This window comes from Daldinia vernicosa (genome assembly GCF_022497035.1).
Source record: "Daldinia vernicosa strain CBS 139.73 unplaced genomic scaffold F5Y00scaffold_1, whole genome shotgun sequence".
NCBI classification, from domain to species: domain Eukaryota; kingdom Fungi; phylum Ascomycota; class Sordariomycetes; order Xylariales; family Hypoxylaceae; genus Daldinia; species Daldinia vernicosa.
In genome coordinates this window covers 1,031,636-1,056,040 of record NW_025953917.1, presented here as the reverse complement: position 1 = coordinate 1,056,040, position 24,405 = coordinate 1,031,636, and the positions used below count along the sequence as shown (strand labels likewise).

The following is a 24,405-nucleotide window of genomic DNA, read 5'->3' as shown; positions in this document are numbered from 1 at the left end:
CACTAGTAGGTACCTACCCTATCAACTGGAAATCCGGGGACCACCTGGGCAGTCTAAACAATAACCCCTGAGTGGGAAAGCGCGTACATCCAGTCGGAAAATTCGATGCGCGTACCCCCCTGTGACATGTTGCTGATAGGTTACGTATGGATGTATGTATGTAAGCAAATAATAAACAACCCAATCGCGACACCTACAAAGAGGTACATAACCTCCTTTTAATGGCGAGGGGCAGCTCCGCTTTCCTTTTTACTTTTCTGTTATGAAATGGGAAAAAAGGGAGAACAGGCGCGTCTCGTCAATCTTGCATCGCGAATTGGGCCGCACAATGGGTCCTGATTCTTGACGTGTTGAATTACTTACAGGGTAAAGAGACCTGTTAGAGACCTCATGTTATTGTCCTGTTCAAACTAATAACTGTCCGCTTTGGTTCAAATGTTGCTTGGTGCTTGCAGCTAGCCAGCCCCCCGCAATTATACTTTTTTGCTTTGTTTATATACATACCTGCAGTTCCGTGAACAAAGAAGGGAAATGAAACTATGTAAATACTGTTTACGTACGCGTTTCCCAGCCACTAGCGGGAACTTTACCTTTGTCTGTACATAGCGTAGAATATTTCGCATGTGCTGTGAATTATTTTCAAGACTCAGATAGATAGTCAGGATATCTATCCTTAAGAAGAGTGATTCATTTATGATTCTGGTCTTCTTAACTGATGCCTTCAATTCAATGCTGTACGTCTTTATTATTATTATTGTGCACGGCAAAGTCGTGATCGGTGTTGATAAAAGAAAGTCAGAAGGTCAGAGGGGCATGTCATATCGGTTTTTAGCGTACCTTGATTAGGTGGTATTGAACACAGTCCGCGACCTTTTAATGTCGGCTAAAAAGTTAATCGGTACCTAATAACATACGCTTTTGATGCTTATGTCGAAGTATCTCATATCACAAGATAGTGGGGGATCAAGTTTAGCACACTGGTACCTAAAACCCCCTGTATCGTTGTAAGGCGCGACATGCAGGCACGCCAAAATCATAGCAGGAGCAAGAACATAGCCAGGTCTTCCTTCCCTAGCACGGTCCATTCAAGCCCGTTGTTACCATTCAACCTCCATCCAAATCCACGAAACCACTCCGCCGCCTCTTTCCCAAACTTTGCTATTGCCCGCTGTTGCCCGCTGCAGTCGTTTTACGAACTCAGCTCACCTGCCGTAATTCTTCCCAATAGCGAACTTCCTTTTTCACCACATTCTATTCATTTCGCTCTTTTTTATCTATTTTTTCAATTCTTTCCAACATACGAACAGTAGCAGGAAGCGATCGAATAATAGGCGTATTCTCCCTTGCAAACCATCTCGGACATTAATTCTGGTCCATATCGTCGTCGACGGAAGAGCATGCGCTAGAAGGAGCTGCATACCCTCAGGGGCCTCGGGACATATTTGCTGATAATATCTATCCTTCGACAAAGTTCCTCATCAGGCCTGGCTTTTACCAACTAACTGATACTTTCGGCTTCAACCTTCAACTCATAACAAAACTCATCTGCGCCTTTCGCCTCGATTATCTCAACTACCGCACTCCATCCACTCTAACAACTTGCCCCGGCTTCTGCGACCACTACCTAAACCCCATCTGCATGAGAAAATATGACTATAGAGTCTGATTCGGTATCGGCGGCACCGCCGCTACTAAAGCGACAAGCGCACGATACGACAAGCCCCGCCGCGCGCACACCTTCGAGGATAGGCACTCCTCCCCCACCTTCTGACCGAGGAACACTACAGGTGATGAATAATGTTGAAGGTGGCAACTCGAGAAATATACGTCATGGCGGACGGAGAGGTGAGAGGGCGAGTATAGGCGGCATCGATCCGGATGGTTTGACGCGGGCTCTTTCGAGGGAACTTTCTGCCGACAGACGAGATAGCGCTTCGAGTGCGAGTCCTAGTAGGAAGCGACAGCGTATCAATGGCGATAGGTTAGTGAAAGCGCATTTCTACCCATTCCAGTGATTGGGTATCTTTTCCTAGGTTGTGACTGGTCCTGTTAGAATCTACCATGACTATTCCTTCCCGTTATAAGACTCGTTTTTGATTTCTTGGGCCACGCATACTAAGACGTTTCTTAGATTTATACCCGCGCGCGTTGGCCAGGATATAATATCCGCCTTCAGTCTCATGCACGAGGAAGGGTCGCCAGCTACACCCTCACGGCAGAAAAAGCGAACACCACATGGAGAGGTCAACTTTCACCGAAGTAAGCTGACTTCAACTTCCTTCTACGTAATGACCTAGTGCTAATTATACCTAGCTGAGGAGGCGAATGATAGATTCTCTCGAGTATTAAGAGCGGAACTTTTCGAGAACACCATACCGCAGGCCACGCCGCAAACGTTGTCTCCGGATGCCAACTTACCAGGCTCAGCACACTCTACACATACTCATAATGGCACAAGATCCCATACTCCACCTAATAACCCTCCTCCGTCTCTACCCTCAAGCTTCACGCCATCAACACCTCACAAGAATCTCTTCTCTTATATGTCTCCCCGCCATCATTCCAACGTCGCTGGCCAGCCGACGCCGTCCCGAACACCACAGAGCCGACATGGCCCCAATCTAGATATACGATCAGAGATATATAGCTTGTCTCCGGTTCGCTTTGGAAGCCAGCAAATGCTATTAAGCCCGAGACGCCAACCTCGAGCAGTTAGTAAAGTACCTTATAAAGTACTAGATGCTCCCGAGTTAGCCGACGACTTCTATTTAAACTTGGTTGATTGGGGTAGTGCTAATGTCTTGGGTGTTGGTCTGGGCTCGAGTGTCTACATGTGGAACGCCCAAACAAGTCGAGTCAATAAACTTTGCACACTTGAAGATGACACAGTAACGAGCGTATCATGGATTCAGAAGGGCACACACATAGCCATCGGTACTGGAAAGGGTTTGGTTCAGATCTGGGACGCCGAGAAGACGAGGCGTCTAAGAACGATGACTGGGCATACTGCACGCGTAGGATCCTTGGCCTGGAACACCCATATCCTCACATCAGGATCTCGAGATCGATTGATATATCACCGCGATGTTAGGGCCCCCGACCAATGGATGCGAAAGCTTACGGGTCATAAGCAGGAGGTTTGCGGCTTGAAATGGAACTGTGAAGATGGCCAATTGGCAAGTGGCGGGAATGACAACAAACTCATGGTCTGGGATAAGCTCTCTGAGACACCTTTGTGGAAATTCTCTGATCATACCGCTGCTGTTAAAGCGATAGCATGGTCCCCTCATCAGCGAGGTCTCCTGGCCTCAGGCGGTGGAACTGCTGATCGAAGGATAATATTCCATGACACAGTTCGTGGATCAGTCATTAACGAGATCGATACCGGAAGCCAGGTGTGCAATATCTCTTGGTCGAAGAATTCCAACGAAATTGTCTCGACACATGGCTACAGCCAGAATCAAATCGTCGTTTGGAAGTACCCCGCCATGACCCAGGTGGTCAGCCTTACTGGACACACTTACCGAGTTCTGTACCTGGCGATGAGCCCCGATGGCAGGACAATAGTCACAGGAGCTGGCGATGAAACCCTGCGATTCTGGACCGTATTCGGAAGGAGACCAGGCCAGAGAGAAGACAGCGATGGCGGGGGACGACTGAGCGACTGGGGTGTCATTCGGTGACGAAATCAAATTCGAACTCGATCTATTGTACGATGACAAACTCTACTTCACCATAACGATATTCACCTAGTTTCACGATATCTTCGAAGGAAAAGCATGCTGCCTTTCCACAGTTCCTTGCATCCATTGGCGTTTTGCATGTATGAGTCTGTTTTTTTGGGGGGGTACCCGGATCTTTTTGGTGTCTTACCTAGTTATCATGGTATCAGACAGAGATTGACGGGCTAGCTAATTCGCATTCAATTGCCTTGATGAACGGCCGGTAGCCGGGATGATATGTCCTTTTTTTTCCCCTTCTTTTTGGTACGGAATAGCAAGGCGTTGCGGGAAGGGACGAGGGAGGGCGGAGGACGGGAAACGTGGCAGACTACGCGTCTTTGGAAGGGAATGGATCACGATATGATACTGGTCGGCTGGCAGGCTCGACGAGGCGTAACGTCAAATGAAGGGCATTCGGCGTGAGCCTGGAGCATCATAGGTATTCTTATGATAGCGGTGTGAAATAAAAAAAGAGGAACCTAAAAGTTCTTGAACTAATTATCATGTGTATGAATTGATATGAAGTGATGTAGAACGTCCCTGGCATAGCATAGAAGATATGATTGGCTTTTATTTAGCAATGATGAGCTGTTACATGTATTATATTAGGAACCAACCATAGAATTCCAAAATTATCATATAATACGGCTAAGCACTAAATCCATCAATTGCCGTAAAAGTATGTAAGTTCTTTACGATTTCTAGCACGCTATGTATAGTATCGCTGTACTCCGTGATGAGCCATGTCTCATTAGATCCCATACCACGCCGTTTCGTAACCTCGTCATTCTTCACTTCTCTGCCTTCCCAACCGTCTTAACTCCGTGGTCTCTACTAAAAAATTGATATGGAAGAGGGTATGGGGTATCGAGATGTGTTTCTCATGAACAATCAGTCTTTGACGACGATAACAATGCTGTATATAGCTAACCGCTCGCACAAGAACTCCGAATCTGCAAAGGGGAAGAGGTATAAAAAAAGACGGTGACATGTATATATCGAGAAACAAGTGAGCGCCTTAAGGTATCGCCCGGACTTCGGCCGGACTAGAAGTTGGCGTTGTGGTTTTAGGCTAAGGAAATGGAATCTGGCCGATTATTCCATTGACCTGTCGAGGTCATCAAGTCGTTCATCTGATATCTTAAGAATTTCTTGAAAAAAGCTCAAGTGGGAATTATATCCAATAGTCATGATTCTATCATCCCATTATGAGATTACCTCGTTAGGTTTCCTTGCTCGTATTGTGTCGTTATTACGCTCGTCGATCCCGCTAGCCGTCGAATCATTCTTATTAAGAGACTCGCTGTCCTGGGCTGGCTTCTCATCGTGTAACAATGGGATGTCGTCAACACTCAACCGCCGGCCGCTGGCGGGGTCCTGAACCCGGACGGCTTTTTCAGCACCTTCTTCGGTATCAGTTACGCCGAGCTTGTGCTCTGCATCTGGCGCGGGCGTGGGAAGCATCGAAGGCGATCCGAGTCCATCAGGGCTGTTCTGCCACTTAGCAACTTCAGCCTTCATGGCCTCGAGCTCCTTCTGGAAGCGTTTGCCGAAGACATCGATGTAAAACGTGGAGCCGTTATATACACTCCACACGAAGACCACAATGAGGAAGGCGGCTGAGGCCCAACGACTATAAAACCACAAGGGACAGGGCAGCATGGTTAGCACGGCGTATAAATACTGGATCATCATGAAGGCGAACTCCTGCAAGGTGTTTGGCAGGGAGAGCACGATCTTGCCAATCCAGGTCTTGGAGTAGGAGCGGCGCAACCAGGTGAACGACGTTGGGCGGCCGGCCGCGATCTTTTCGCGGCGGCGGACCGTAATGAAGAAGTAGTAGCAGAGCTGCCAGACGGTGTAGGGGATCGTGGACCAAGCGAGCATCGATATGAGATTACCGTATGCGGTTGGGGAGCCCGGTGGAGAGTTCTTGATGGTCCAGAGAGCAGGGAATCGTTCGCGCTGTTGCTCGGGTGTGAATAGATGGACGATGCAATGCAGCGTGACACACGGCATAATATGGATGAACAGGGATGTGACCTTGTCGAAGTCGTGGAACACGAGCGAATTACGCCACATTATAATAGCCACGGCGTTGTTTCCGTAGGCCAGGCAGTACGCAGCAATAAACAATCTCTTAGATGCCGGGAAGACCCAGAGACTGAGGAAAAGTAGTAGGTTGACGAAGTAACACAGGTCGGCTAGGAAATAATGGTAGCCGCGTCGCCTGTAGGTATAAAAACGGATGGGCATGTAGTAGACGAGCTGGGCCGTGTACCAGATGTGGAAGTACTCAGGGTAAGCGCCCAACAAGTAACCACTGATAAAAATGTTCATAACACCACCGATGAACGAGACCTTCTCGCGCAACGTAATAACCTTGGTATCGTTCCATTGGCGGCCGAGTTTCTCTACACTCTGCTTCATGCGCTTTCTATACCTCTCCAACTGCTCATCAGCCGAGGGTACCCTTCGTCGCCATTCTTCGACCATGCGTTCCTTGGCAACCTGGCCTCTATTCTTAAGAGCGGCTCGCGATTTGCGGACTTTCTCTGTTTGTGCTGATATTCCTCTTTGTAGCTTCTCTAACTGCTGTGGTAGGGCGAAATTGTCGAGAAGGTCAAGGACAGTCAATCTGTCTAGAGGAGGATACGAATCCCAATCCTCATGATAGGAACTACTTCCCGAGAAGGAAGGATTCCTCGATATTCGAGGGCTGTTAGAGGCATCGCCTAGGTTGTGTGGATCGACCACAGGATGCTGGTGAGGCGACGAAGTTAGAGATGGAGATGGGGTCGTAGTATCGTCGGGAGTTAGAGCATTTTCATCGTCAGTATGGGGATCTTCCGACTTGGAGGGTGCTAATCTGCTGGAATCGGCCATTTCTGCAAGGGTGCGAATTGGGAATCGTTGAATATCGTTGCGGAAAGACACTCTGCGAAGAGCTTCGGCTCCTCTTAAAACCAATATGTCAGCCATCGCCGAGTAAACAATGAGGAAGGGTCCGGGAGGGGAACAACGAATGCAAACTTACAACAAGAGGAGGGGATTGCCAATAATTATTATTATTCTCTTGCTAGTCCGAAGAAGACGGCTTCGCCTTGACCGTTTGTGCGTCCAAGTGGATGCGATATTAGGACCCGGTCCAATTAAATAAGAAGCCGACAACGGGTTGAAGCTAGAGGCAACGAAGAAAGAAGCGAAGATAGGCAGACAGTGAACGCATGCAGCTTTTGGTAGGCGATGATAGACACGCGGTGAGACGGCGTGACACTTAGAGGCTTGTGATTGTGTCCTAGTATTGAGGTAAGATGTGGTCTTGTCGAAGTTGGGAAAAGTATAAAAAAGCAGGTGGGTGGAAATGCTGAAATTCTGATCCTGTAAGTGGCTTTCTCTGAAGGACGTGTGCCGAGCGCGACTTGTGGTTGGACGAAACTAAAGCGGCTCTTATTAATGTGAGATCTTCCAAAACCGTCAACTGCAGAATGGGTGTGACTCTAAGACATATATAACGGTTAGGTTATATATATATATGTGTGTGTAAGTATTCCAAGTATTTGACCCCCTCCCCCTGGGAAGATCAATTTCAGAGCTGGAATCGAATCCTCTTTTTGATTCGTGTTCGATTTATAGAGGACGCAACCGGTTTTCGTTGATGGGCATGTTATTCGGTTTGTGTCTTTTGTAAAGCGACAAAAAGGTGAAAGGGGAAATCAAGAAATAGGTCGACTTAAACTTGTTACCTGTCGATTATGTTCCCGGGGTAGATATGATAAGTCGTTGATAGCTTAAGACCCTGAGAGGTAGGTATGATGATGACGCCATTGGGCATTTATAGTCAACCTTATTTATGACACCTGAATTCTAGACTAGAGAGCTAATACTAAATCTACGAAGTACACTAGGTTAGTTGACTCAACTCAGATACGGTATGTTAGCAGTATTCAACATAAAAACGTGACATCTGACTATTTGATGCCTCGGGTTAGCTTTCAATTTCCTTGACCTTTTTTGGTGAATTCATTTGATTTATGAAACTAGGTAGAAGGGTAGATTAAAAAAATGATGCTTATAACAGGTATATTTATAACGTATATCTGCGATGTATAAGCTAATTGGTGAATTGAGCTATGGTATGGCTGACACATACTGTAAGTGGGCTGTACGCGCTAATCCTGGATCGGAAAGGCTGAAAGGAAAAGTCCCCGCGTCCGTACCGATGTACAGTCGCGTCTTACACTTTCCGTAAAGCGTGGAAAAAGTATGGGCGTACATATTATCGCACATATTATCGTGATACCCGAACCTTGGAACTTACATAGTATCAACCCACGTACATAATAACTATTACTATTACTTACATCCCAAGGTACACTTACTGATACCTTCAATGCGCCGAGGCGCTCAGTCTTAATATACCCTTCCACCCCTTCATTGAAATGTCATAACTGAAATCGCAACCGGATCCAAAGCCGCTTAGCGACGCTGGATCCTCTTTTCGCATACACTATTGTCTCGCGTCGCGTCCTCATCCAACCAACATTAACCCACCACGTATTCTAGATAATCTATAATCTAGATAAGCCTTTCACCAATTAAGCCAAGATGGGTAAACTCATTCGTCTTGAGCTATTCAGTACGTATTATATAACTATACTATCCTGCGAGAAGCTTTGAATATGCGACAAAAACTAATAGCATCAAGACTTCAAGTCCTATAAGGGCCATCATACCCTTCTTTTTGGCGACTCGTACTTTACCTCCATCATCGGCCCAAATGGATCAGGCAAATCCAATTCGTATGCTCTACCCCGTCCTGTTTCGCAATCGACTCCTGCGCATTCCATATTAACTTGACTCTATAGTATGGACGCCATCTCCTTCGTCTTGGGTATCAAGTCGTCGCATCTACGTTCTACCCACCTAAAAGATTTAGTATACCGCGGCCGAGTCCTTAAGACGTCCAAGATCAATGATGATGGTTCGGCTGCCCAGCCGACTACGAATGGACATACGAATGGACACGTTAATGGCGACGACAACGATAAACCGGCTCGCGGTGACCCCAAAACCGCTTGGGTTATGGCTGTATATGAGGATGATGCTGGTGATGAGCAGCGATGGAAGCGCAGCATTACGAATCAGGGTTCGAGCGAATACCGCATCAACGACCGCGTCGTCACGGCTCAGCAGTATAACGAGGCCCTCGAAGCCGAGAATATTCTTATCAAGGCCCGGAACTTCCTTGTCTTCCAGGGCGATGTTGAAGCTATCGCCGCTCAGTCTCCCCAGGATTTAACTCGTCTAATCGAGCAAATTTCAGGCAGCTTGGAATATAAGGCCGAATACGAGAGACTGCAAAGCGAAGCAGACCGAGCCGCCGAGAATGCCAATTTTCAGCTTCAGAGGCGACGTGGTATCAATTCCGAAATTAAGCAGTATCAAGAGCAAAAACGCGAAGCTGAGAATTTTGAGAGGAAGACGGAAGAACGCGATGCGGCTATCGTTACCCACATCCTCTGGAAGCTATACCATTTTCAGCGGGTTATGGATGATTCCAGTGCTAAGATCCGGGATCACCAGGAAAACCTCAAGGAGTTCCGGCGCAATGTCGAAGCGTTTGAAAGGCAGCTTGAAGCTGCTCGCAAGGAGCAGGCTGATGCCGCAAAGGAGGTCCATAGGGTAGAGCGACAAATCAAGCGACAAGAAAAGGAGATCGAGGAGAAGGAAAACAGTCTCATCCCCATAGAGGAAAAAGTGCAGCAGACAAGTTCTCAGGCCGAAACAATCCGAAACAGGATCGAGGGCGTCAGGAAAGAACGCGACGAGCAGCGCAAATTGATCGCCAAGATCGAGAAGGACTTGGCCACAGTTCAAAAAGCACAGAAGCAATTCGAGGACCAGTGGAAAGAGACGATGAAGAAGCAAGGAAAGGAGCTAAGCGATGCCGACCGGAAGGAATACAACACTCTTCGGGCGCAAGCTTTGAATAAGTCTGCAGAGAATATAGCCAAGTTGGAAAACCTCAATCGACAGCTAAAAACTGATGAAGTCACCGTAAATAGCCTAAAGGGCAAGGTTGACGGCTATCAAGCTGCCGTAGAAAAACTAGAGGCCGAGTTAGCAGCTATTCAAGAGCGAAAACGCACCACCGAAGCTACTGTAAGGCAGCTCTCGAGCGAGATGGACGCCAAGAAGAAGGAATTCAATCAAATTCAGTCAGAAAGGGTTAGGACCAACCAGAGACGAACTGAACTCGATGAGAAGCTTCAAGACGTTCTACGCAAATTATTAGAAGCAGACGATGGGAGACGTCAAAACGACAAGGAGACGCGAATAAAAGAGATGGTCACCTCGCTAAAGCGTATCTACCCGGGTGTCAAGGGGAGAGTCGGCGAGCTATGCAAGCCGAAACAAAAGAAGTTTGATGAAGCCGTCATCACCGCACTCGGGCGCGATTTTGACTCTATTATTGTCGATGCCGAGAAAACCGGTGTCGAGTGTGTGCAATATTTGAAAGACCAGCGTTTCCCGCCAATGACTTTCATCCCATTAGACAACATCAAGGTCAACACGGTGAATACTGCTGTCAAAGGTATTTCCGGTGTCCGCTTGACGATTGACGCCATCGATTTTGACTCGTCCCTCGAGCGTGCCATGTCCTACGCTTGCGGTGGCTCGATTGTCTGCGATACACTGGATATCGCGAAGCATGTTTGCTACGAACGCAGGATTCAAGTCAAGGCCGTAACTTTGGAAGGCTTCGTTATTCACAAGGCGGGCTTGATGACCGGTGGACGAGTCCAGGATAATAAGGGGAACAAACGTCGTTTCGAAGAACATGACGTTCAAAATCTACAGAAGATGGCGGATAAATTACGGGATGAAATTGAGAAGATACCCAGGGCCGATCGACGTGGCGTAGCAGAGGAGTCATTGCAGAATGAGCTCGCGGGGCTTGATCAGCAGTTAGCATTTGCTAACAGTGAATTAGCTGCTTTCAACCAAAATCTTGCCAGCAAGAAAAAGGAGCTGGAGCACGTCAAGCGCCAACTTAAGGAGTGGCTGCCCAAGTTCAAGGATGAAGAAAACAATTTGCAGAAAACTAGAGCGTCGGTCGAGAAGTTCAAGTCTGCAATCGCCGAGGTAGAAGACAAGATCTTCGCCGACTTCTGCAAACGACTCGGGTATTCCGACATACGAGCCTACGAAGCACAGCAAGGTAGCCTCGAACAAGAAGCTGATGAGAAGCGCACGCAATTTGACCTCCAAAGATCAAGACTAGAAAGTAATAAGAGCTGGGAGACATCAAGATACAAGGATACCGAGAACAGGCTTCATAACCTTGAGGACCGACTGAAGCAGTTGTCCGAAGATATCAAATCCTATCGAGCGGAGAAGAAGGCGATCGAGGAAGCGATGAGAAATGACCAGGATAACCTCGAAGCTCTACAAGAGCAGCTGGATGAGTACAAGGCTGAGCTTACCAAACGCACCGAGAAAGTCAACGCAGCTAAGGCGGAAGTGCAAAAGAGATGCAAGGATATTGAAAGTAGACAAAAAGCAATCAGCACTCTAGAGACAGAGGTTCGGAGGAACAGTGCTGAGAAGTTTGCTTTATTAAGACGATGTCGACTGGAACAGATCAATATCCCCCTAATTTCAGGATCGCTTGACAATCTTCCAAACGAAGACAACCTTTTGCACCAAGACCCAGAAGCTATGGATGTGGATGACGGTGACGACGCCGAGATGATGGATAACGCTATGGACGATTACGGTATCGAAATTGACTTCGACCAGTTGGATGACGATCTGAAGAATGTAAGTTGGTGATTGAAACTTAACAAGGGTAGACGCTAACTTAGATAGCCGGACGATGAGGGCATAGAGGAGAAGCTACAAGAGAAGATAGCATCTCTCACCGCAGAGTTGGAAAAACTAAACCCCAATATGCGAGCAATAGAACGCTTAGAAGTTGTTGAAGCGCGGCTCAAGGCCACAGAAAGGGATTACAACGAGTCAAAAGCGGCATACGAAGCCGCCAAGGAAGCCTTCGACGAGGTCAAAGCTAAGCGCTTCGAGTTGTTCAACAAGGCGTTCACACACATCCGGGAGCAGATCGAGCATGTCTATAAGGACCTCACGAGGTCGGAACAGTATCCCCTCGGCGGCCAGGCCTATCTAGACATCGAAGAAGACACAGACCGGCCGTACCTATCGGGTATCAAATACCACGCAATGCCGCCGCTGAAGCGCTTTCGCGATATGGAGCACCTGTCCGGTGGCGAGAAGACGATGGCTGCCCTTGCCCTGCTCTTTGCCATCCACTCCTATCAGCCCTCCCCCTTCTTTGTTCTCGACGAAGTCGACGCCGCTCTCGATAACGCCAACGTCGACAAGATCAAGAACTACATCCGCGAGCACGCCGGCCCTGGAATGCAGTTTATCGTCATCAGTCTCAAGACAGGGCTTTTCCAAGATAGCGAGAGTCTAGTGGGCGTGTATAGGGACCAAGAGGTGAATAGCTCAAGGACGCTGACCTTAGATGTAAGTTTTCCCCCTTTCCCCTCGTTACTTTTATTTAACCCTATACTCTTTCTTTGTCTTGCTCCCTCGGCTCTGTGCCTCCCCTGGCTTTATATAGTTCCTGTTATGCTAACTTCTCGTTCTTAGCTGCGTAAATACGTGTAATATCCAAGTCGGTTTTTATAAGAAAGAGATATTTCTACGGGAGAGGGATGCCACGAGGGACGGGTTCACGAATGACTAGTAATGGGTGGTGGTTCGTGTTAGCGTGGATGGCGAGCCTCGAATCATAGCTAGGTTAGGGGCTTTGCCGAAGCATTGTTACGCTGAAGATAGATACCTTTAACAATATCCCAAACCCCCTATTTGTACCATACGTATTCCTCCGGAACGGTGTAGATAGGTAGGTAGGTATGTGCCGTGTCGTGTCGTTCACACGGTATCATCTGGGCTTTTTATTTCACGTCTGCAGCCAATTCTAGAAATCCAAATGCAACTGTTTGCTATTCATTTTTGGACGCCTCGCCCATGCATACCTAACCTATCTATCTAGCGGGGATTGAAACCCTCAAAAATCAAAAAGACAATACGCTATGCCTTGCCTTCCTATACATATATACTTAGGGTATCGTAATCTCACGGAAGCACTCCTATATGCTTCTCGTGCCCCCCCTTTCCTTGACCCTAGTGCCCGCGAACCCAACATACATAAAATCCTATTAGTTTTGCTTAGACGTCCTCGAATTGCATCTCATCCTCCTCATCCTCGCTTTCGCCACCGTTGGTTGGCTCCGCCAGTTTGACCTTCTTTGAAGGCCTATCTTCCGAGGTGGGAGTATCGGCAGCACTAGTGGGACCGCTCGAAGCGAGGCGCTTCTCGCCGATAGAGCTGATATTTGCGGAGATTTCCACGAACTCTTCATCCTCACTCTCCTCGTCATCCTCGCCGTCCTCCTCATCTTCCTCGGCTTCTTTCTCAGCCTTGCGCCTAGCTTCCTCAGCCTGAGACTTCTGTAATGTTTTGAATAGCTCCTCCATGGCTTTATCGTGGTTAGCGTCACCGGCTGACTCGTCCGGCATTTTGACGCTGTCGTCATCCGTCTTAACTGCCGAGGTTGAGCTGGTACCTCCGCCAAATGATAGACCAGAGATAGTGCTTCGGGTGTGCCACTCGGGCAATGCGTTCATCTGAGCAACCTCCTCTTTACGGGCGCGTTCAGCCTCCTTTTCAGCTTCGGTAGGGCCCTCCGTGTCCGTAATGCTGATCGCAATAGTCTGTGGACCGGTATTCGCCATACCCTTAACAGCGGTTGGCTTTCCGAGAGATTCGACGGCGATCGAAGGAGCGACCCTGTTAGCTTCATCGCGGTAGACAGGAGCAGCTTGAGAATATAAAGTCTCGAAGTCGGCGTCGGGAATAGTGATGGTGTCGAGCTTCGGCAGGACTTCGAGGATGAATTTAATCTGACTGTTTAGCCGAGTGGAGAGCTCGTGACCACCAGCCTCACGATCGGGGTCAAAAACTAGGACGGTATTGCAGCGGTGACATAGAAAACCTCGAACAGGATCGTTATTGTCAACAACATCGAGCATAGTCCATTCGGCCTTGCAAAGGGGACAAAAGTATTCCTTCTTCTCCTGCTGGGGGGTTGATTCGCCTTGAACTTTCTTATCGAGTAGGAAAGTTCTATACTTGATAGCATCGATGGCCTGACGGTAATCGATGTAATAGTATGTTCGATTTCGTGGTTTATCTTTGTCTTTTTCGAGCTCAGGTCTCATATGGCTATGACAATAGCAATTAGTTCAATAAAGTGTTAAGGAAGAAGGGCCAATAAAGGTAGCCGTACATCTGCAATAAGTGATCTTCCTTTAGCTTGCCGCAAACCCTGTGCAAATCTTTCCCATTGAGGTGCACTAAGTAAGACAAGTCGTCGTCGCGCAAAGTTGTATGGCGGACTAATGCGTCAATGATAATAATCATTCTACGGTCCTCGGGATTGGTATAGAAAGCGCGTACGACAGAGCGCACTAGGGTCTGTACCATATCCATGATGACGGAAGATGCTGGAGGGATAGGCGCAAAAGGTAGGTGAAAGTGTAGGTCGTTGGATTATTCGATCGCGACGGAAAAGTTGAAGAAGCCGAATGCGATAAGATGAGAAAATGGGATGGGGATGCGGAAGATATGAAAATGTAAAATGTAAAAAAGAATAGAATTAGTGGTAGACGGATGGGTAAATGGCAGACAAAGCCACTTAAAAAACGATAGTGAATGTAGCTTCCATCATTTATCAGTTATTGCCAGGTATTGCCAGTTGTTGACCTGTAGGAAGTTGGTAATGGTAGAATATCTAAGAGGACAAAGCGAGAGGCAACATGCGATGTTCCGTGCGAAGGTTCCGTCGGACGTTTCGCTCAAGGAAGACTACTACAAATTGGCATGCTGGATTAGAATCGAAAATTTGGCCCATGAACCAACCAGCCTGCCTTATAGGATTTAAATTACGAATTGGGAAATCCTAATGGTCGTCTCGCGTTGCGCGTTTCTAGGGATGTCGAACGGCCTCGAGCGATTGGAGAAGTTGAGGAAGTCAGGTACGGATATTACCTAAGAGGTACTTCTTAGGTATCGGGCCTCGGGCGTCATTTCTCGGATATTCTGTTTGTCCGATTCCGCTATCTTTTCATCGCAGCACCCACCTAGTCTACAAATTCCAATTATTTAGCTTACGTCACATGCCAATACTAAATGTACACTACATTTAAGTACATAAGGTACCTACATTTGTAAATGGGAAGGCACTAGATATTTGTAAGAATTGCAAACTGAATAGCACATAATGACGTCTCCTCGAATACAACCTACTCTAGATTATTTCTCCGAATTTCCCTGGGAGTTCTGCAAACATTCTTATAAGGCAAAAGGTTAACGAGGAGTCGAGGACAAGGTTGACACCAGCATATTTATTCACTCAATGACATTTTGCCAATCTCGCCAATATCATCACAGAGACTGCATTAAATAAGACATGTAGCCAAGACATGTATAAACGATTTCAATATCGTCAGAAGGTTCCTACGCCAAGGGACATTATAAGAACGTTGAAAACAAGACGTAAATAAAATGCCTCTCAACTTCCCGCCTATCTATCTATTACCTACTCATATCGAACCTGACGAGTTGCCAGAACTGGAGAGTAAAATACCTACTTTGACCCATGACATCGATGAGTCTAGTATCATCCTGGGCAAAATATCTAATAAGGAAAGGGCAAAGTTCGAACTAAGGCGAAGAAGCGTTCTGACTGAAGATATCAATTTATCCCCCACCCCTCCCCTTATTCCAGAGACGCAGACAGGTGGCTCATCTCCCCCACAAAAGCGAAGAAAGCTCTTAAGCTCAGTCTCTTCTAAAATCACGCGTGATTATAGACGGACGCCTGGATCCGAAGAAGAGAGCCTTGATGATGGCGTGGGTACTTTTAGTAAGGCTAGTTGGGAAGACCAGAAGTTAGGGGGTACCACAGACGAAGACGACAACCCTATCGTCAGAGTTGTAAAACTGTCTTGGTTTATCGACTGCTTGGCCCAGGACTCTATACTTCCAATAGATAAGTATTTGATATATCAAGGTCGCAGAATACAAAAGATATCTAACAAACCTCCGCCGAACCCTGATGATATCCTTAGACGTGCTCGGCAAGAAGGAGGAGACAGAAGCTCTACTGCAAGAGGAGGCTTTTCAAATGCCTATGCGTCTATTTCACGGCATTACAGAACATCTGCTCATACAAAACGCCCTGAGTTAATCCACGAATCGACGGAAGAGGATGAGGGTCGCTCACACATGCCACCGATTCCAGACTATTTACACACGACTTACTCTTGCCAGCGTCCAACCCCTGCAAGCCCCCCTAACGAGTCTTTTATCGACGAGCTAGAAAAGATTCGGACGCTCAGAACCCTCGAGGGTGACAAGATAGGCGTCAGAGCCTACTCTACAAGTATCGCCTCCTTGTCAGCTTACCCTTATCTCATTTCGCACTCAGCTGGTGAGCACTCAAAAAGTCCTTAATGCAGCATAGATTCATCTAACTTCGATTGCAGAAGTGGCCAAACTACCTGGCTGTGGCGATAAAATTGCCACGCTATATCAACAATGGAAAGCGAATGGATACTTGGAAGAAGTTGAAGAGGCAAAGAAGGACCCGAAAATGACCGCACTGCAATTATTCTACAATATATGGGGCGTCGCAGATACTACCGCTCGAGAGTTCTATAATAAAGGATGGCGAGATCTCGACGACATCATTGAATACGGGTGGGATAGTCTAAGCCGAGTTCAACAGATCGGTGTCAAGTACTATGACGAACTACAGGAGAAATTACCTCGCCGCGAAGTTGAGGAAATCGGGCAAGTTATACTAAACCACGCTAATAAGATCCACAAGGGTTTCGAGATGGTTATTGCCGGAGGCTATAGAAGAGGTAAGAGCGAAAGCAGCGATGTTGATATTGTCCTTAGCCACCCCGATGCAGTCGCCACCGTTGACTCTGTCGTGGCTATTGTCAACAGTCTTGAGAAGGATGAGCATATAACTCACACGCTCGTTCTGAGCACCAAGAATAGCGAGCGTGGGCAGACCCCAGTGTCGTGGAAGGGACAGGACCGTAAAGCAGGCGCTGGATTTGACACCCTGGATAAAGCCCTAGTGGTGTGGCAGAATCCACACTGGGACAAGACCGCATCATCCAAGAACCCGAATCCCCATAGGAGAGTTGACATCATTATCAGTCCATGGAAGACGGCGGGCTGTGCCGTAATTGGTTGGACGGGGGGCACGACGTTCCAGCGAGATCTTCGGAGATACTGCAAGCATGAAAAGGCTCTCAGGTTCGATAGTAGCGGCGTACGGAGTCAGACAGACGGAAGCTGGGTAGATCTCGAGAGTGACGCGAACGGTCCAGCCCCAGATATGCTCACGGCAGAGAAGCGGGTTTTTGAGAGGCTTGGACTTGAATGGCGTCCGCCGGAAGAAAGATGTACGCGATGATTACGTTTGCGGTCTAAACTTCTTAATGATGACCTATTGATCAAATTGAAGATGGTGTTAATTGTGGCCACGAAAATTATGTTGCAACTAGGGCTATCGCTATAATAGGAGTTTATCAAGTCAAAGGGATGGGATTTCGAGCCCTATAGCCCCTGAGGGTGATAGATATTTGCAATACTTACCCCATTATCCGTTTGATGTCTTTATCACTAACGGGGAGAGTATAAGATACACACTGAACGTGATATGGGAAAACTGATTTTGTGCTCTACTAGTAAGAATAACAGGAAGAGAAATAAGTTTATTTAGACTTATTGATGTTTTCAATAGCGGTCGTTAAAGGGTACAAACGCAACCGAAATTCAACAAGACCAAAAAAGGGAGAAAGAAGAAAAAAAAAAAAAAAAAAAAAAGCAGGCCCCAGATTCGAGCTGCGCACACTTGACCAGAACAAGCAGGCCAATCTTGCCGCCCTGCCGCCCTGCCGCCCTGCCGCCGGCTCGAACCTGGAAATACCTTCGAAAAACCACACGGGATTTTATCTACGCCGTCGTACCTTCAAACCACTAGACCACGGCCTCTTTGGCTAATGAATTTTCAGGTCAGGAGTGATGGAATGATTGTTAATGCGCCTTATAAGTTTACTTTGGGTACATGTAATTATGTATCTGGCTGCCTGGAGACTGCGTTGCTACGGGGGCACCTGAAGTAGATACATGTTGATGCGAACTGAAGATAGGCATGTTTGACGTGCTATCAAGCACTGAATAAACTCGATAGCATGGCTAGAAAGTATTAATAGGTTTACTTATAACACATATTTTCGCGTGCCTACATAAATAGTACACAGCTAGCTATACTATGGAAATGAGAGGATCCAGTGTACCCGTACGTCTATCTCTCATATCTATTTCCCAAATAGTTAATCGTCTTTCTTCACATACATACATGCATAGATATACATACTCGTCTTCAGTCATGCAAGATAATAGAATACCCTGATGGTGGTATAATATACATTTAGCCTTACAACCAGCCGCCATAAACTATCACCACCTTCCCCCCCCCCCCTTTTTTTTTTCTTTCTTCAACTCGTCATAATTTAGACTCAGGTCTGCTTCTCCCGTCGTCACTACCAGACCTCTCTAGTATCCAATCTCCCACGTCTCGATAGAACTCCTCCTTCCCGGGGTCGGCATGTAACTGGTGCGCCCAGCCCTCGTACGGCTTGAACTTCCCATCTGGGACTTTCTTCCCCTGGCGCTCCCACCACTCCCGCGCGCGATCGTAACTCGACACCATATCCGCGGTGCCGTGCGCCAGGAACACGGCGCGCACGCGCGGCCGCAGCTTCAGCCTCCCCGACAATAGCGCCTCCGCGCGATCGATCATGCCGGACAGCCCCTCCAGCGTGCCCGTGTAGTGCAGCAGCGGGTCCGCCGCCAGACTCGCCTGCACCGCCGGGTCCCGACACAAATGCTCCGGCGGCACCGGCCGCACGAGCGTGAACTTGGGCACGACGCGCGCGGCCAGGCGGCCCGACACGAGCGTCAGCCGGTGCGGCTGGACGGCGGGCGCGAACCCCAGGAACGGCGCCTCGAGGATCCATCCGCGGATCCGGGAAACCACGTCGTCGAACGCGGGGGTGCTGGCCAGAGCTAGGACCTCGCCGCCGCCCATGGAGTGGCCTAGGACGAACACCGGGACGTCGTCGGCAGGGGGGGAGGGACTCAAGGCTCTCTCGCGGATGAAGGCTGCGAGATCTGCTAGCACGGTGGCCGTGGGACCGGTGCGCCCGCGGTCTGCGGGGCGCCGCACGCTTTTCCCCCAGCCGCGCTGGTCGAAGCCTAGCACGGCGATGCCCCGGCGCGCGAGGGACGGGAAGAGCTCGTAGTACCGGTCGATGTGGTCGCCGAACCCGTGGACAGCGACGAGTTTTGCTTTGGGCGGGCCGGAGGGCTAGGGGGGAGTGTTAGTTTTTCGGTTGCTTAGGTAGGTATAGGTACCTAATATATAAGAGAGTGTAACGTACGAGCCAGGACTTGGTGTGCAGGCTCACGCCGTCAACCTCGAATGTGCCCTCAACAATATTGATGTCTCCCATTGTGGGCAGTTGGTTGGTAGTGAGAGCAATTGGGGTTTATGAAATAACCTGATTGTAGGTCAACTTAAGTGAAGAATGTTTCACCCGTCTATGTGTATCATAGCCTGGCCTATCATATGTCGTTGAACGGTTTGGTCTAAGTTGGAATGAGATGAAGCTTCGAAAATAGCTTTTGTATGTAGTTGAGAGGGAGCCGGGAGCCATGTAAGCAGAGTTGTATAAAATATAAACGATACAGCTATTGATTGGTAGGAATGCGTTTACATAGCTACACAGTATATTTGTATTGTATCGTATTGGATCCTATTGATGACGGGATCGTATTCCCTCGAATAGGATGTGAACCAATCAGCGTTTCTACATCGGGAAACTCACCGAGGTAACGGTAAGCAACTCTAGAGGCCTTGTAAGTTCAATTAGGCGTTTCAGACATGTGAAGTATAGTGGGGTAAACGAGTAATGGAGTAATGGGGTAATTAGGTAATTCAATATAAACTTCCCAAGTCTAACAGCTTAGTTAACTAACTAACGTCTTCTTACCTAATCTTCTCTGTTTTCTAATTTCTGGGTTAAATATTATATGTAGGAGATATATAGGCAACTATACATCCCTTAATATCCTGGTGGTTTTCCCACGAATCCCCTACATTTATTATAGTTTTAAGAACTAAGTAAGTGCTCAAGCATCCCGATGATAACCAAGAGCTTCACTATCCTCGTTTTCGACGTGCCGCCCACCGCTCCTAGTATCCATGGTTCGCACCCAGTCTAATTATTCAAGACTGCGCTTAACTCGGCTTGGCTGTAACAGGTCCACCGGTAGTATACTACATATGGCGATCATTTGAACACCGAAAAAGGCTGCGCGCACTAGGCGACGAATTCGGCGGCACGTGGAGTTTACGGCGACCCGCAATGGGTGCTTAGAGCGGGTAGTTACATAGGTTGGTTGGTTAGATCCGGTAGATGACTCGAGACCTAATGAGCAGTGGGTATGTAGTTGTTAGTTACCTAGATTTAGACAGTGTCGAGGTGGCTGTTTTCGTTGATCTCTGGCGCTAGTTGACTGTTTTGGTATGTTAGGTAACTGAGTAACACCGCAGAGTTGTACTCTAAAAATAAATTCTGGTAACACAAAACCACGGCACATGCTAAGGGCGGAGCTTTATGATAGAAAGAGATGTAAGAGTAATTGAGCAAATCCAGTTAGGAATAATCGTTAGTATGCATTTGTTGTATCTGCACTTACACTACCTATGTAGGTGAGTAAATGGTTTGGGCTTAGGATGTAATGGTATGGGGTGCATGTGACGCCGTCCCAAGATAAGTGAAAGATCGGCTGCCAATGGAAACGCCACTCGTTGTGCTACACTAGATCCCAAGGGCTCCTTCTCAGCTTCCATTTTATTGGGTTCTGAGTTCTCGGTCCGTGAAAGACTGAAGTTGCACCCGAGCTAAGTAATGTTAGTTTTGCTTGAAATAGCACAAGCGAAACAACACCGTACCACCGTAATCCGAACTTGTAATCCTATAAGACCAACCTCGTTACTCGCCGCCATCTCAAGGCAACTTTTGGAGAGTAATATACGTATATAAGCTACCACCTCGAATCCCTATATACTACACTACAACACTTGAGAATGCCTCGTCCGTGGGAATTCAACGAGAGCCCCGAGCCGGAAGAGGAGCGACGGACCTTGCTCCGAGAAGGCGAGGAAAAAGTGCAGCGCGTCTTTTCCGACTTCATCGAATTCGCTTTCTCGGGCAACATTCTTGAAATTGCGTTCGGTTTGATGTCGGTGAGCCCGTCTAGAGCTTGGGGCTACGGACCACTGACTCTCGCCTCTGCAGCCTAGCAACGGCATTTACAGCCGTCACCACCTCGCTCGTGAGCGATATACTTCTCCCTCCACTCTCCATCATCCTCCCACTACGAAGAAACATGGGCGAGAAGTTCGCGGTGCTGAGACCAGGGCCGAATTATAACGACCAAGATGGCTACAACACCCTAGATCAGGCGCAGAGTGACGGGGCCGTCATTCTAGCTTATGGGTACGGATAGTCAAACGCCCTCGTTGTTGACAACGGGTTCCCGATCATTAACTTCGTCAACTAGTGTATTTCTCAACAAGTTCATCAATTTCCTAGGTCTCGGCCTAGCCCTGTACGGCCTAGCAAGCTTGTACCAGTACCTGTCGAACGACCCTATCATCAAGCATACCGTCAAGTGTCGATACTGCAAAAAGAGTGTTGGCGCAAAGGTATGTGATTTTGACCCTAAGAGGTAGCTAGCCACTAGGGACCGATGGGTCTGACTGATTTAGGCAATCCGGTGTGTGAATTGCACTAGCTGGCTCGATGGGCGCGAAGAGCGGATGCGATAGACGATCCATAGTTACGAGTTGCTTATCGGAGATATTAAGTGAATATCGTGTTTCCGGTGAGTACCTATGATTTGAATTTATCTCCTTTTGGGATGTATTCTAAGTAATATTCTTTTTTAGAGAATGTCTCATATAAACGCCTTGATAGGCTTTAGACCGCTTGATTTAGCATGTTCGATCCGATCATTCTCGTCATTGGGCTTCGGTGTTGGCGTAGATCGGCGCAGGGCACCAGTGAAGTTCGAGGAGACGTCACGAGGGGAAACCCGGTTTCAGGGGGGTTTATGGCGTATGTTGGGAGAGTATTTTGCCTTACAAGAAGAACTTCAATCCAAATTTGGGCCGAGTACTAGGTAGTACTTTTCATGCTTATGGATATATTGTTAAATGAAGTTTTTGGCTGAAATCAAAGATTTCTTGATTAATAATGATCGCAATTGTTGTACGAAACTCGCTTTGTGAGAACTAAAGTCCAAATCGGAAAGTTGAAGATAATCTTGCATATATGCCGCGAAGGAGATATGCACTTATGGAGTAAAGTGTTGATCAGATAAGGCCGATAAGCTATTTTACTACCACATTGTATCTGCATATGTAGTACCTATGTAGAGTTGCGGCCAGGTTTTAATCCCTGGAACCGACCCGAGATATACATGTATGATGTCATTCTAATAGCAACGTGGTTAAGGGCAATATATGTTCTCTACTATGTTCTCTAACCTACTATGTAGCTCGTGCTAAAAGGACTTTTAATATCAGAATGCCCCGAGTTAGATCTGATTTTCGCGTACTAAAATTCGATGGACGCGTTATGACTGTTTCTAAAAACTCATAATGTCTAATGAGTCGCATGTTGAGCTTCACGACTTGGAACGATCAGCGACAGAGACGGCAACTCTACAGTCGCAACAGCAGCAGCAGCAGCGCGAATATCAAGATAATGGACGCCGTCGTTCGAGTTCTGATCCTACGGGCCAAGGCCGTCAGCGGCCAGGCTTAGCAATTATACGACCTCGTGGGGGAACAAATGGCTCTCGTATGCCCCCAATTCCTGAACAGGTGAGACCGACTAGTACAGCCCTTTTCCACACGCCGAACGGGCGTGCCGAACTCGATGAAAATATCGCCGACCTACTCGATGTAATAGGTAGGTACTTTCTTTATGAAGTAATCATAAAAATGTTGGAACATAGAGCTAACCCTAACCCCTTGATCAGATCCTGAAGTGTCTACGTTCAACAACGTGACCAACATACAAAACTCTCTTTTTGTGCCATCGCTCGGCAGATTTATCAACCGGCGGCCAACATATCAACTTTCGATAGCGCCTAAACATGAAACTATTCGAGAGGAGAAGGATAAAGAAGAAGAAGGGTTCAACTTTGACCATGCCGTTCTCCCTGATGGAGTATTCTTAGACGGGTGGACTGATGAGGAAAAGGATGAGCTTAATGACTACGTGCGCCATATGTTACATTCACGACGTTCCCGGTTTAAGCGCAGTATGAAGGCTTTTGGACAGTACGTCAGGAAGCCCCTTGGCTTTTTTGTGACGCTATATGCGACTCTTATCACGCTTTTCGGCTTGGCCTGGGTATTATTCTTGATTGGTTGGATCTACGTCGGGGAAGAGCAAGTTTACGCCATTAACATCATCGACTACGTCCTGGTCGCCCTCTTCGGCCTCGTCGGTGACGGCTTGGCGCCTTTTCGTGCTGTAGACACCTACCACATGGCTTACATAGCGCATTATCATCGCCTAACGTGGAAGCTACGTAGAAAAAAGCGCATGGGGAAATTACGCGATAAGAACGACTTACCGACGAATTCGGATCTTGAGGCGGCGCGCGATGAGCTGTCAGTTCTGTCGCCGCAGCAGGAGGCGCGGCTCGTGCATCACCAGACCAAGTTTGCCAAATCGCACACTTTCTACAAGCCGCACGAGACCAAGACGCACTACGCATTCCCCCTGAACTGGCTGGTAGCAATCGTAACGCTGCTGGATGTACACTCGTGCCTGCAGATCGCGCTGGGCGCGACGACATGGGGCATCGACTACAACGTACGGCCGATGGCGGTGACGGCGACGATCCTAAGCTGCTCCATCGCGGTGAACATCACGGCCGGCATCCTAATCAGCATCGGGGGGCGACGGACGCGCAAGAAGGACGTGGTGGAGCGCATGTTCCGACAGGACCTGACGCGCGAGGCGTTCGACAAGATCCGCGCGCGCGGCAAGAAACACGGCGACACCGAGAAGCAGCTCAAGGCGGAGCGCGCCCTCGAGCAGGGCCGCAAGAGCGAGGCGAATGACGACGCGGCGAGCGAGGAGATACGTGGCGTTCCAATAGAGCATACTAAGACGGAGGACGAGCGGGAGATATACTCAGATGTGCGATGATGTTGGAATATACGTGGATAATGTTTAATGATTTGGTTTCTATTATTCTTGGTGGCGCGGTGGGGGTGGGAATGCATACATAATACCCAGGGAATATATGAGGTTTTTTTTTTCTTCTTTTTGTTAGTTGCGAAACTAGCTGCTGCAAAGCTGTACGGTGATATTGAAATATTTTATTACTATATTACTATATCTAGTTCCTGAC

General features: G+C 47.9%; 8 protein-coding genes across 8 annotated transcripts; 5 read left to right on the top strand and 3 right to left on the bottom strand.

The window, feature by feature from the left end:
• Positions 1–1,480: 1,480 nt before the first annotated feature.
• F5Y00DRAFT_5808 (WD domain-containing protein) lies at positions 1,481–3,821 on the top strand. The gene is made up of 3 exons (XM_048013834.1): positions 1,481–1,981; positions 2,132–2,259; positions 2,314–3,821. The coding sequence occupies exons 1-3, from the start codon at positions 1,650–1,652 to the stop codon at positions 3,681–3,683; spliced, it is 1,830 nt and encodes a 609-aa protein (XP_047870297.1). The 5' UTR covers positions 1,481–1,649; the 3' UTR covers positions 3,684–3,821.
• A 1,107-nt stretch (positions 3,822–4,928) lies between these two features.
• On the bottom strand, positions 4,929–6,704 carry F5Y00DRAFT_256859 (uncharacterized protein; the record flags this gene model as incomplete). The annotated part of the gene is made up of 1 exon (XM_048010476.1): positions 4,929–6,704. One exon carries the CDS (start codon positions 6,702–6,704, stop codon positions 4,929–4,931), a length of 1,776 nt encoding a protein of 591 aa, XP_047870296.1.
• Positions 6,705–11,553: 4,849 nt separating this feature from the next.
• Positions 11,554–12,701, top strand: F5Y00DRAFT_5785 (P-loop containing nucleoside triphosphate hydrolase protein). The gene is made up of 2 exons (XM_048013830.1): positions 11,554–12,275; positions 12,402–12,701. Exons 1-2 carry the CDS (start codon positions 11,679–11,681, stop codon positions 12,417–12,419), a joined length of 615 nt encoding a protein of 204 aa, XP_047870295.1. The 5' UTR covers positions 11,554–11,678; the 3' UTR covers positions 12,420–12,701.
• Positions 12,702–12,738: 37 nt separating this feature from the next.
• On the bottom strand, positions 12,739–14,836 carry F5Y00DRAFT_222931 (uncharacterized protein). The gene is made up of 2 exons (XM_048005805.1): positions 14,105–14,836; positions 12,739–14,040 (listed from the first exon to the last, which is right to left on the bottom strand). The coding sequence occupies exons 1-2, from the start codon at positions 14,305–14,307 to the stop codon at positions 12,984–12,986; spliced, it is 1,260 nt and encodes a 419-aa protein (XP_047870294.1). The 5' UTR covers positions 14,308–14,836; the 3' UTR covers positions 12,739–12,983.
• Positions 14,837–15,008: 172 nt separating this feature from the next.
• Positions 15,009–17,509, top strand: F5Y00DRAFT_222930 (Nucleotidyltransferase). Its single transcript, XM_048005804.1, has 2 exons — positions 15,009–16,309; positions 16,365–17,509. The coding sequence occupies exons 1-2, from the start codon at positions 15,382–15,384 to the stop codon at positions 17,309–17,311; spliced, it is 1,875 nt and encodes a 624-aa protein (XP_047870293.1). The 5' UTR covers positions 15,009–15,381; the 3' UTR covers positions 17,312–17,509.
• An 897-nt stretch (positions 17,510–18,406) lies between these two features.
• Positions 18,407–19,415, bottom strand: F5Y00DRAFT_256855 (alpha/beta-hydrolase; the record flags this gene model as incomplete). Its single annotated transcript, XM_048010475.1, has 2 exons — positions 18,407–19,270; positions 19,344–19,415. 2 exons carry the CDS (start codon positions 19,413–19,415, stop codon positions 18,407–18,409), a joined length of 936 nt encoding a protein of 311 aa, XP_047870292.1.
• Positions 19,416–20,699: 1,284 nt separating this feature from the next.
• On the top strand, positions 20,700–22,042 carry F5Y00DRAFT_5719 (gated mechanosensitive channel). Its single transcript, XM_048013828.1, has 5 exons — positions 20,700–21,210; positions 21,267–21,467; positions 21,532–21,676; positions 21,740–21,855; positions 21,920–22,042. Exons 1-4 carry the CDS (start codon positions 21,056–21,058, stop codon positions 21,797–21,799), a joined length of 561 nt encoding a protein of 186 aa, XP_047870291.1. The 5' UTR covers positions 20,700–21,055; the 3' UTR covers positions 21,800–21,855; positions 21,920–22,042.
• Positions 22,043–22,420: 378 nt separating this feature from the next.
• Positions 22,421–24,269, top strand: F5Y00DRAFT_222915 (uncharacterized protein). The gene is made up of 2 exons (XM_048005802.1): positions 22,421–22,946; positions 23,017–24,269. The coding sequence occupies exons 1-2, from the start codon at positions 22,634–22,636 to the stop codon at positions 24,198–24,200; spliced, it is 1,497 nt and encodes a 498-aa protein (XP_047870290.1). The 5' UTR covers positions 22,421–22,633; the 3' UTR covers positions 24,201–24,269.
• Positions 24,270–24,405: the final 136 nt, after the last annotated feature.

What these genes read in the sequence shown, in the direction of transcription:
- F5Y00DRAFT_5808 (XM_048013834.1), top strand. Translation starts at nt 1,650, where the DNA reads ATGACTATAGAGTCTGATTCGGTATCGGCGGCACCGCCGCTACTAAAG. An exon ending in CAGCGTATCAATGGCGATAG is followed by an intron (nt 1,982 to 2,131) that starts GTTAGTGAAAGC and finishes GACGTTTCTTAG; the next exon opens with ATTTATACCCGCGCGCGTTG. An exon ending in AGAGGTCAACTTTCACCGAA is followed by an intron (nt 2,260 to 2,313) that starts GTAAGCTGACTT and finishes AATTATACCTAG; the next exon opens with CTGAGGAGGCGAATGATAGA.
- F5Y00DRAFT_5785 (XM_048013830.1), top strand. Translation starts at nt 11,679, where the DNA reads ATGCGAGCAATAGAACGCTTAGAAGTTGTTGAAGCGCGGCTCAAGGCC.
- F5Y00DRAFT_222931 (XM_048005805.1), bottom strand. Translation starts at nt 14,307, where the DNA reads ATGGATATGGTACAGACCCTAGTGCGCTCTGTCGTACGCGCTTTCTAT. An exon ending in GAAGATCACTTATTGCAGAT is followed by an intron (nt 14,041 to 14,104) that starts GTACGGCTACCT and finishes CTATTGTCATAG; the next exon opens with CCATATGAGACCTGAGCTCG.
- F5Y00DRAFT_222930 (XM_048005804.1), top strand. Translation starts at nt 15,382, where the DNA reads ATGCCTCTCAACTTCCCGCCTATCTATCTATTACCTACTCATATCGAA. An exon ending in TCTCATTTCGCACTCAGCTG is followed by an intron (nt 16,310 to 16,364) that starts GTGAGCACTCAA and finishes CTTCGATTGCAG; the next exon opens with AAGTGGCCAAACTACCTGGC.
- F5Y00DRAFT_5719 (XM_048013828.1), top strand. Translation starts at nt 21,056, where the DNA reads ATGCCTCGTCCGTGGGAATTCAACGAGAGCCCCGAGCCGGAAGAGGAG. An exon ending in GAAATTGCGTTCGGTTTGAT is followed by an intron (nt 21,211 to 21,266) that starts GTCGGTGAGCCC and finishes TCGCCTCTGCAG; the next exon opens with CCTAGCAACGGCATTTACAG. An exon ending in GCCGTCATTCTAGCTTATGG is followed by an intron (nt 21,468 to 21,531) that starts GTACGGATAGTC and finishes TTCGTCAACTAG; the next exon opens with TGTATTTCTCAACAAGTTCA.
- F5Y00DRAFT_222915 (XM_048005802.1), top strand. Translation starts at nt 22,634, where the DNA reads ATGTCTAATGAGTCGCATGTTGAGCTTCACGACTTGGAACGATCAGCG. An exon ending in CGACCTACTCGATGTAATAG is followed by an intron (nt 22,947 to 23,016) that starts GTAGGTACTTTC and finishes CCCCTTGATCAG; the next exon opens with ATCCTGAAGTGTCTACGTTC.